Source organism: Doryrhamphus excisus, linkage group LG14 (assembly GCF_037039965.1).
Source record: "Doryrhamphus excisus strain RoL-2023G ecotype Guam linkage group LG14, RoL_Dexc_Guam_v1.1, whole genome shotgun sequence".
NCBI lineage: Eukaryota > Metazoa > Chordata > Actinopteri > Syngnathiformes > Syngnathidae > Doryrhamphus > Doryrhamphus excisus.
Genome location: NC_136370.1, coordinates 2,188,313 through 2,199,786, shown reverse-complemented (window position 1 = coordinate 2,199,786; position 11,474 = coordinate 2,188,313). Strand labels below are relative to the sequence as shown.

The 11,474-nt window shown below is 47.0% G+C and overlaps 1 protein-coding gene and 1 gene segment (V, D, J or C); both read right to left on the bottom strand.

The window, feature by feature from the left end:
- Positions 1-2,462: 2,462 nt before the first annotated feature.
- LOC131132661 (uncharacterized) lies at positions 2,463-10,464 on the bottom strand. The gene is made up of 8 exons (XM_078796339.1): positions 10,098-10,464; positions 9,341-10,002; positions 8,873-8,979; positions 7,845-7,915; positions 5,226-5,573; positions 5,126-5,155; positions 4,952-5,058; positions 2,463-2,564 (listed from the first exon to the last, which is right to left on the bottom strand). Exons 1-8 carry the CDS (start codon positions 10,153-10,155, stop codon positions 2,541-2,543), a joined length of 1,407 nt encoding a protein of 468 aa, XP_078652465.1. The 5' UTR covers positions 10,156-10,464; the 3' UTR covers positions 2,463-2,540.
- A 291-nt stretch (positions 10,465-10,755) lies between these two features.
- Positions 10,756-11,177, bottom strand: LOC131132376 (immunoglobulin kappa variable 1D-13-like). The segment is given in 2 exon segments: positions 10,756-11,078; positions 11,147-11,177. Coding segments are annotated over 2 exon segments (354 nt in total).
- Between the last annotated feature and the right edge of the window lie 297 nt (positions 11,178-11,474).

The following is an 11,474-nucleotide window of genomic DNA, read 5'->3' as shown; positions in this document are numbered from 1 at the left end:
TTTCATATCAAGGCGGGGGCCTCAAACTGGTGTCCTGCGGGCCACATTTGGCCTGCGGGCCCTGCTGTACACAATCAACAACACAATCATTTCAATGCAGCTTTTTATTATTAATAGAGGAAAACAATGCAAAGCTCCATGGCCCCGGGTGTAAAAGTGGCCCCCACCCCACCCTTGGCAGCAACAACTGTCTTTGCAGAATTGTTGTCATTCGGCCACACTGGAGGCTTTTTAATCATGAAGCCTTTTGAAGGTCATACCACAGCATCTTAATAAGATCCGGGTCAGGACTTGGACTAGGCCGCTCCAAAGTCGTCATTTGGTTTTTCTTCAGCCCTTCAGAGGTGGACTTGCTGGTGCGTTTTGGATCAACCCAAGTTGCTTTCAACTGGAGGTCACAGTTCTGCTCCTGGTCAGCAGCATTCATGCTTCCATTTATCACAGCAGGTCTTCCAGGTCCTGAAGCAGTAAAACAGCCCCCGACCATCACACTACCACCGCAATATTTTTCTGTATGTGAAGGGACACTCACCTTCCACGGAGACCACAGAGTATTCTCCCAAAGGTCTTGAGGATCATCAAGATGTCTTCTGGCAAAATTGAGACTTCTTTTTCAGCATTGGTTTTGGTCTTGGAACTCTACCATGCAGGCCGTTTTTCCCCAGTGTCTTACTTATGGTGGACTCCTGAACTGAACTGAGGCAAATGTGGCCTGCAGTTCTTCGGACGCTGTCGCGGGGTCTTTTGTGACCTCTTGCATGAGTCGTCACTGCGCTCTTGGGATCATTTGGGTAAGCCGGCCACTCCTGGGAAGCTTCACCACTGTTGCATGTTTTCTGAAATTGTGCATAATGGCTCTCACTGTGGTCGGCTGGAGCCCTAAAGCTTTAGAAATGGCTTTATGTGTATTTTCCAGACGTATTGGAATCACTTGTTCGCACAGGGCCATGGAGCTTTGGATGTTTTTTCTCCTTTCATAATAAAAGCTTTCATTTAAAAATTGCATTTTCTTTTTTTTTTTTTACACTTTGTGTAAAAAAATGTGAAACATTTAAGCTGACAAAAATCAAAGCAATCGGGAAGAGGGCAAGCACGTTTTCACACCACTGCTTGTGTTTGATGCTTGTTTGTTCCTGTTTGCAACAGCAGCACGCGAGACAAACATCAGTAAGATGGCGACCTGGCTTTTGTGTTTTTGCACGGCAACAAGCGATGCAAGTGTTGTACATCCACGTTTCCTGCACCGGCTCTGAGTAAACAGTCGACGTATACGTGCGTGGGTTGATATGCAAGTAGACGTCGTGCCAGCACTTTGCTCTCAGGTGTGTATTGCAACGCCAAGTGTGTGTGTGTGTGTGTGTGTGTGTGTGCAGGTGCATAGTGCAAGCCTGAGGTTGCGGTGACTGGAAAGTTTGTGCGTCGTTTGTGCGTCGTTCTGCAAGCAGCAGCGAGCGACCACATCCTCTATCCTCTAACCTTTGAGTCGCTTAACATCTTTGACTTCATTTCTTACCTGAATACGCTCAATAACAAAGTTAAAGTAGTAGAGGGACAATCTAGTATGTTTAAATAGCAACGGAATAACATTGAAATATTTTATCATAGAAGTTTTTTATAAGATAAGATATGCCTTTGCATTGCACAACAGCAAGAATATCAGTTGAATCAGAATCAGTTGAGCAGTACAAAAATACACAATATAAAAAAATAAACAATATAAAAGATGAAATATATGACCAGTATATACACTATGAGATCTTGCTAGTGAGTTAATATGAGGCATTATAGAAATACATCACATAGAACTTAATATATTGTATTTAGAGCCTTGATATTACACAGTGAATGTGGTGTGTATTTCATAATAACATAAATTCATGTTTGAAAGGGAAGTACACAATAGTTAAAATATAAAAAAATATATTTTATTTTCTTATATTTTATTTTTATTTTATTAAAATAAAAAAACAAGTCTAAATACAAATGAACATGATTTATACCAAATGTAAAAAGCTGCATATAATACAAAACACCTGATTGTACATGCAATATTAATTATTTTAAAGTGAGTTTCAGTGCAAACTAGAAATTTTGATGACCTCTGACATGCTAAATATTTGCAGAATAAAATTAAAATAAAATGAAATTCATGTATATAATATAGTTTATGGTAAAATGTCACTTAACTGTGTAAATAATGAACCATCAAAATGAAAAGTACATCAAAAAGAAATCCCAAATACACAATCAAGCTATGTTTCAGTGAAAAGTTAATGTTGAAAATCTAATATGAACTTCCTGGAACTTCTAACATGATCATAGTATGTTGCTAGAACTCACAACAAGAATGTTTATAGTTGAATGTAAATCAATGGATGCTGTGCCATACTGTATCTTATAGATTATGTAACCAGCATCTACCGTCTCATCAACCAGATAAGACAACCGAAGCACACAGTTGGTACCATGGAATACTTTTATTCAGCAAACAGGTCACACAATCAATAGCAGAGCAATCAAACAGAAAGGGCTTCCCTTCTTTAGCCGCTTTTCCTCGAGGAGACCTGAAACAAACACACCAGGGAATGCCAGCGTTAGTACACTATACCTCTAAAGTCACACAACCTCAGAGATTGAACATTCCACGCCTCTAAAGTCACACAACCTCAGAGATTGAACATTCCACGCCTCTAAAGTCACACAACCTCAGAGATTGAACATTCCACGCCTCTAAAGTCACACAACCTCAGAGATTGAACGGCCCATGCCTCTAAAGTCACACAACCTCAGAGATTGAACATTCCACGCCTCTAAAGTCACACAACCTCAGAGATTGAACATTCCACGCCTCTAAAGTCACACAACCTCAGAGATTGAACATTCCACGCCTCTAAAGTCACACAACCTCAGAGATTGAACGGCCCATGCCTCTAAAGTCACACAACCTCAGAGATTGAATATTCCACACCTCTAAAGTCAACCAGAACCTCAGAGATGAACGGTCCACGCCTCTAAAGTCACACAACCTCAGAGATTGAACGGTCCACACCTCTAAAGTCACACAACCTCAGAGATTGAACGGTCCACGCCTCTAAAGTCACACAACCTCAGAGATTGAACGGTCCACGCCTCTAAAGTCACACAACCTCAGAGATTGAACGGTCCACGCCTCTAAAGTCACACAACCTCAGAGATTGAACGGTCCACGCCTCTAAAGTCACACACAACCTCAGAGATTGAACGGTCCACACCTCTAAAGTCACACAACCTCAGAGATTGAACGGTCCACACCTCTAAAGTCAACCAGAACCTCAGAGATTGAACGGTCCACACCTCTAAAGTCACACACAACCTCAGAGATTGAACATTCCACACCTCTAAAGTCAAACAACCTCAGAGATTGAACATTCTACGCCTCTAAAGTCACACAACCTCAGAGATTGAACGGTCCACACCTCTAAAGTCACACAACCTCAGAGATTGAACGGTCCACACCTCCAACCTCAGAGATTGAACGGCCCACGCCTCTAAAGTCACACAACCTCAGAGATTGAACGGTCCACACCTCTAAAGTCACACAACCTCAGAGATTGAACGGTCCACGCCTCTAAAGTCACACAACCTCAGAGATTGAACGGTCCACGCCTCTAAAGTCACACAACCTCAGAGATTGAACGGTCCACACCTCTAAAGTCCCCCAGAACCTCATAGGTTGAACGGTCCACGCCTCTAAAGTCATCTAGAACCTCATAGATTGAACGGTCCACGCCTCTAAAGTCCACCAGAACCTCATAGATTGAACGGTCCACGCCTCTAAAGTCACCCAGAACCTCATAGATTGAACGGTCCACACCTCTAAAGTCCACCAGAACCTCATAGATTGAATGGTCCATGCCTCTAAAGTCCACCAGAACCTCATAGATTGAACGGTTCAGCCTCTAAAGTCACCCAGAACCTCATAGATTGAACGGTCCACACCTCTAAAGTCATCCAGAACCTCAGAGATTGAACGGTCCATGCCTCTAAAGTCACCCAGAACCTCATAGATTGAACGGTTCAGCCTCTAAAGTCCCCCAGAACCTCATAGGTTGAACGGTCCACGCCTCTAAAGTCCCCCAGAACCTCATAGGTTGAACGGTCCACGCCTCTAAAGTCCACCAGAACCTCATAGATTGAACAATCCACGCCTCTAAAGTCCACCAGAACCTCATAGGTTGAACGGTCCACGCCTCTAAAGTCATCCAGAACCTCATAGGTTGAACGGTCCACACCTCTAAAGTCAACCAGAACCTCATAGATTGAACGGTCCACACCTCTAAAGTCATCTAGAACCTCATAGATTGAACGGTCCACACCTCTAAAGTCCCCCAGAACCTCATAGATTGAACGGTCCATGCCTCTAAAGTCCACCAGAACCTCATAGATTGAACGGTCCACGCCTCTAAAGTCCACCAGAACCTCATAGGTTGAACGGTCCACACCTCTAAAGTCATCCAGAACCTCATAGGTTGAACGGTCCACACCTCTAAAGTCATCCAGAACCTCATAGGTTGAACCGTCCACACCTCTAAAGTCATCCAGAACCTCATAGGTTGAACGGTCCACACCTCTAAAGTCCCCCAGAACCTCATAGGTTGAACGGTCCACGCCTCTAAAGTCCCCCAGAACCTCATAGGTTGAACGGTCCACACCTCTAAAGTCCCCCAGAACCTGAGAAGGCGAGGTAAAAAGGTGGTGTGTAGCTTTAAGAAAGGTGGTGTGGTCAGTTGCTGAGTGATGAGTAACTAGTGAATGTAAATAAAGATATGATACATATACGGCGTCCATATGATGTCACGCATGTCCTCCACGTCCCGTGAAGTAACCAGGAGGCCAAATAGAACATCCCCCAAATAAATATGCTCTTGTTGTGTTTGAAGCCAGATGGAAGGCAGCATGGGGTCCAACCAACCCGAAGCTTCCAGATCAGCAAGAAGACGAAGGCTCCGTAGACGCAGCTCTTGGCGATGAGGACGCTGTAGGAGAGTTTGGCGCTCTGCGAGATCTTCAGGAAGTTTTCTGCAGCGGGACGAGAAGGTTTAGAAAGCAGCGAGGCGTGTGAAAGCTTTCAGGCGAGCGGACAGACCTCGTGTCACGGCGCCTTCCTCCCCCCAGCCTGGAAGCGAGGAGAAGATGCCGACGTGAGGAAGGGAAGACGATTGCTGACCATGGGAAACGGAACTGACCTTTCTCTCCGTTGACGGACGCGGGATAGTCCACCGTTTTGTTCCCGTTGAAGAACCGGACCACGCACGTGAAGTCCGTGTCGGGGTCGGACCAGCGGCCGGCCGGGACCCTCAGCCTGCTGGTGATGCTGTAGTGGTCCCCGCTCCGCAGGGCCTGGGCGTCTGTGGCCACGCCCCTGCTCACCTCCTTCTGGTTGACCTTCCACACCACGCTGACGTGGTCCGGATAGAAACCGGTGGCCACGCACACCAAAGTCTTCTTCTTCTCGGCGTCCTTGTGGTCGCTGCACTCGTGTGGCGAAGGTTTGAGCAAGGTCACCTTTGGTGGCGTGATGTTCAGGTCGGGTTCTTAGGTTTGGAGAAAACACAGAAAGGAGTGGTCCTAAAGTTCTAGCACCATCACTAAGCACCACAATCCTGACGTACATCTTCTGGAAAACACTCCAGTCCAACATAACCTCCGTCTTTCTGGAAGCCTCCTTCATCAGCTTTCCCTCAAAGCTGGGATACGTTTTTAGGACAAGCAGACTAGAAGATGGATGGACATGTTTTACAATTTAGTCGTGGATGAACGTGGGGTCCATCTCCAAGAAGCTTTTTGGGAAAACACCACGTCTTTTCCATGGGAGTCGTCACTCAAGCTAGCATGCTAGCATGTGTGCTTTTGGAAAGACAATTTCCTGGTGGTCACCTCATTTGGGGCCTTTGAGTCTTCCACAAACCTGATGTCCACCTTTCCCATTTCAGAGCCGTCAATCAAGCCAACTAACCGGCTTTCCCGACCATTGGCGGCTATTTCATTCCAAGTAAACCTAACCTACTTCCTGTCGCCATAGTCCTCCGCCAGCTGACTAGTCGGGGATGATTTTGACATGAGATTGAACGTTACTTTCACCAAAAAAAAATCCAATTTCTACTACTTTCCACGCTTCCGCACTGTGTGTGTATTCTAGCGGCCCCGCCTCCACCCGCAGAGATGCGCATATGCATTCATGTTGTGACAAGGAAGCATGTAACGGAGATAAAAAGAGCATTTATGCCGGAATGATTTTCAAGTTCATTTAGCACATTTCAAGGTCGTCCTCGCCGTCCATTTTAGCCGTATACTTCCACGTGTTGTTGTTTTTTTTTTTGGTGTTTCACCCCCAGCAGCGTATTTCCTGGCGTTTTCTTCCCTCACGCCGCCAACGTACGCGTGTAGACACGGAGCTGCTCACATTGATGTGAAAAAGACAAAAAGAGTGACAGTTTGTGCTGGTTTACCACACGTGAAGCAAACACAAAGAAGTCACAGGCGGCATCTCGGCGTGCCGCTTCCGTCACATGATGTCCTGAAGAAGACTTTATCGGACGTGCCCAGAGTTTCCATGAGCAGATATGAAAAAGAAGCTGAGAGCCAAATGTTTGATTACAAGAAGTATTTGTACTTTAGCAGGAACCTTAACAACCAACACGTCCGTTCCATCCACTAAAATAGCTTCCAAGAGTCCATAGCCGACACGTTTGGATTTGGGTCTCAGCTTTTCTTACCTAAAACGCTGAGTTTGGTCCCCGCGGCGAAAAAAGCTTGGTTGTAGGAGCACAGAGCCTTGCAGCCACGACAGAAAGCTCTTTTTCCTCCGCTGGCCTCTCTTATCTTTCTGTCTGAGCCCCTTGAAGGCAACATCCATGCACGCCGCACCCGCCTCATCGCCTGCACCTGCTGTACTCGTGCTAATATGGCCCCCGTTTGTCAACATGAACACTAACGTCGTAGCAACACCGACATCCTGCGGGAATCACAGAAATCCACTTGACTTGGAAAGCCTTGGATGGGGTCTTAGCTAGGACTGCTAACCTTGTTCCTGCACCAAAGGAAGCTTCACAAGAACCACAAGCAGTATCCCCAACCGCCCGCAAAGACTCTAGTTTGATAGAAAACCCCTTGACATGAAGGAGTCCTCTAAATTCCTTACATGGACTAGTTCTGGTGTCTTACCTAGGACTGTTAACCTTGTTCCGCCACCAAAGAAAACTTCATCGTAGTTATTCACAGTGCGGTTGTCTCGTGTACCAAACATTGCGACTCTTTTTTTGTGTACCAAACAACACGCTCTTTTTTTCCCTCCAATGTAAAAACAGTTCCAGACTCTGGAGGCCTTTAAATTCCTTACATGGACTAGTTCTGGTGTCTTACCTAGGACTGTTAACCTTGTTAACCGCTAACAACACTACTCTATTTTTCCCAACTTGAACTCCATTGAAAAGAGTTTTCTTTAAAGGCTCTTGAAGCTTTTCCATTGCTTCCACGGACTTGTTTCGGAGTCTTACCCAGAACTGTTAGCCTTGTTCCTGCGCCGAAGAATGCTCGGTCATAACTGTTCCACACTGTGGTTGGCTCATGCAACAAACTAGGATGATCTTTTGTTCATTGAAAACCGTTTTCTTGTTAGATTTCTTGTTGGACTCTGGGAGCGTTTACATGTCTTCCAATGACTTACCTGGAACTGTTAGCCTTGTCACAGGGCAACTGTTTTGTGCTCTAAAGAAGCCATTTCACCACCACACGTTCTCCAACTTTGGCTGGTCAGACTCAGGAAGCGTTGAACTTCCCAACATGGACTTGTTCTGGTGTCTTACCTAGAACTGTTAGCCTTGTTCCGGCACCAAAGTAAACTTCGGAAGAACTGTAAGCGTCACAGTACATGTGTCTGGTACCCCAAACATCTCGGAACGACTACGTATTATTCCCAACTTCAGTTTGATCCCACTGGACCGTTTTCAGTTCCTTATCTCGACTTGTTCTGCTGAACCGTGTTCCGGCACCAAAGTCGGTGTGGTCTTACCCACCGAGAACGGTCCCTTTTATACCCTGGCCAAAGTAGGCGTCATACGTCCCACGGTGTCAGCGGCTCAGCATCAGGAAATCATTGCAAAGCATCCTCACCCAAAACACTTCTTGTTCAATTCCCCAAGAAGACCTCGTAGGAGCCAACTCATTTGGCAAAATCATCCCTTTGGTCCCTTGTCCAGGCTGTCCGTAGTTCCCAGTGATTCTTGGCCGTAATAGTCCAAACTTTTCATGATACTTTTCCATCTTTTGTCCCTTTTCCAAAGAGGGCTTCACCTCTGTTGCCATCCTCATCAAGTCCCAAGTCCTCATCCTTGAAAAGACCAAAAGCAGTCCAATCATCCAGACTAGCATGAAAAGCTCTGCAAATATTGGGCCGTGGTCTGTTCCTTTATGGTGACTTCAGTGTATCAATTGGTGCCGTCCTGTTAGATGTGGCCCCCTGCCAGCGGTGCACACAGTGGATCTAATGGGAGGGGGTTTTTGTACAGCGCCCCCATTGCCTTGTATCACCGTGGCCCCCTGTACCCACAGTGTGAACGCTTTGCTCAAAAACCCGCAGCAGGTTTTTTCATGGTTTTCCCTCCCCGCCCACCACCACCACTCTCATGCCCCCCCTCTCTCCGTGCAGCTCCATATCTCTGCATGCATCTCCACTCTGAGTACTTACCACAACATAGCATCCCATCATATAATGCTATGCTATGCTGCTATAGCACAACATATGATGGCATAATAGCTTAGCATTGTCAGTGGATACTTGGGCCGTATTATAACTAGCTTGCAGGCCCCCGCTGAAGGCCTGCAAGAATCCGACTTGAGCGCATGAACCACGGAGCTAAAAGCCCAGACTGTCAAAACCACGTTGAGCAGGATTCTTAAGGTCTTGGTGAGGTTGACATTGACAGCAGAAGTTGACCTAGACTGTAGAAAGACACATCCTAGTTCTTATAGAACAACATTTGATCTATGAAAGAGGCTTTATTATTGGACACAAGAGCAATCCACTTATTTAAGAATGGCAAAGTCAAATCCCAGTAGAAGTCCTGAACAAGTGGGTTTTGGGTCTGGAACTGGTCTGGTGGGAGTGACTTTGGGAGTTTGGGAGCAGATGGGATGAAACCGGGATGAGCTGGGTGTTTTCCACAAAGCAATACAATGGACATTATTTCACCAAATGTAGGAGGTAGATGATGAGGGGCCCCAGGACACAGCCTTGAGGCACGCCCAAAGTGATGCGGATGACCGGACTTCAGGCTGAGACATAATGAAACTAAGTCCGCACTCGGATGGAGATGAGGGATGTCCATAGCCGCACTCGGATGGAGATGAGGGATGTCCATAGCCGCACTCGGATGGAGATGAGGGATGTCCATAGCCGCACTCGGATGGAGATGAGGGATGTCCATAGCCGCACTCGGATGGAGATGAGGGATGTCCATAGCTGCACTCGGATGGAGATGAGGGATGTCCATAGCTGCACTCGGATAGAGATGAGGGATGTCCATAGCCGCACTCGGATGGAGATGAGGGATGTCCATAGCCGCACTCGGATGGAGATGAGGGATGTCCATAGCCGCACTCGGATGGAGATGAGGGATGTCCATAGTGGTCCGTAGTGGTCTTTACGACTGTGGGTACTTGTCGCACCAAAATACTGGCCGCTGTCAGCATTGCGTATCGGTTTGAGGATGTGAAGGTGAGCCATCTTCTCACCGTCGCCACTCACGTTGAAGCGGCTCCTCAAGTGCCCCACCACTGAGGGCTCCTTGTAGTTCACCAAGGCGATCAACTCCAGGGCGGCGGTGCCGGCCAAGCGCCGGTACCACAGGATGGTGTCGTAGTTCTGCATCCGGTGGCGGAAACTTAGTGTCACTTGGTCGTTCTCTTTCCTGAAGACTCCGTGAGGCGCCTGGAAGACCGTTTTGTTTGGGCTCAGCTGGACTCCTGAGAAGACACCAAGGTGTTGAAGACACGACGGCACAAGTAGAGGTCTCTGAAGAGACATAAAAACATTCGGGATCCGGCAGGTGCAGCCTTACCTGTCATGCAGAGGACATTGGTGAAGAAGACCATGAGGGATGAAGACTGAGCCTTCATGTTGAACGTGGCCACCAAAACAGGTTCTTTGTGGCCGATTGTGTCTGGCAAGGAGGGGCAGGAAGTCACACAGGAAGTCACTCCATCGGCAACAGAGGAAGGGGGCGCTGTTTGCTTGTTTTTTGTTGTGCCATCATGTGACCTTTTGTTGTCCTCCAACGTCCTTCCTGTCTCCTGGCCAATCACATCCTTGTCTTCCGTTGTCCAATCGGTTGTCTCACAGTCAACCGGTGTATCTCCGCCTTGTATCCTCGTACCGTCTTAAGCTTCCTCACAACCTTACGTCCTTGCCCTCTCCTTGTGACCTTAAGTTGAAGATTCCCTCCTGCAGCCAATCAGCTCTCGGTTCATCAGTCCCGTGTCCAATCCCGTCATTGCCTTCCATTATGTTCCTACTTATATTTGTCCTGCTTGTCCTGTCTCACGGCCAACGACCTTGTGTTTAGAGGTCAGACATCAATGAATTTGGATCCAGAGCGTTGACTGTTATGGAGGTTAGCTTCCATAAAGCGGAAATAAAAGCTCCGAGGCAGGTGCGTATCGGAAACCACAAATAGATCAAGATTATGTTCTTTTTGTCAAATTTGGTGCTTGCTTGTGTCAGCGTGCTTCTCTGGCTGCGCAGTAATACGCTGCGCCGTGCTGCGCTTGTAAACCCCGGATAGTCAGAGAAGCCTTCTTTGCGCCGTCCCCGCTCAGATCTCCTGATATACTAAAATCTTTTTTATACGCCGTCTCCAGAAGAGCATTCTTGAAGGACAATATTCCAACCAGTTTCATGCTCGTGTCTGAGGGAGGAACCTGGTACCAGAGCATCGCTCGATAGTCACTGCGATTGTGGCTGCAGAAGATCTGGATGTTGTCAGAACTTTTTCCGAGGACCTGAGAAGGAGACTGATGCACTTCCAAGCCCCAGCAGATACCTGGACAACAAATCGGAGAACCAAGATGAGCACAGAGTAGTACGATAAACATCTCCACCGTCAAGTACCTGGCCAAGACAACACCAGAACCAAGCACATCATTTTCTTCCCATGAAACCAGAAAAGCTTCTCAAACGGAGATGTTCTTCAGCTTTTAATGTCGGCAACATGTGGGAGGGGCTACTTCTGCTTCAAAACATTGGACCAGAGGCGGGTTCGTCGTCACAACGGAAGACCACACAAATCCTAATCATAGACCTTCACTTGGCGCCAACATGTTAAAAAGCTATTTTGGTTACGGTCTCGTATTAAGTGCTGATTTAGGTTTGAGTTCCTCACCCAAAAAACATATTGCGCAACTGCAGGGTCTTGAGACACATGCTAACTCGCAAACTA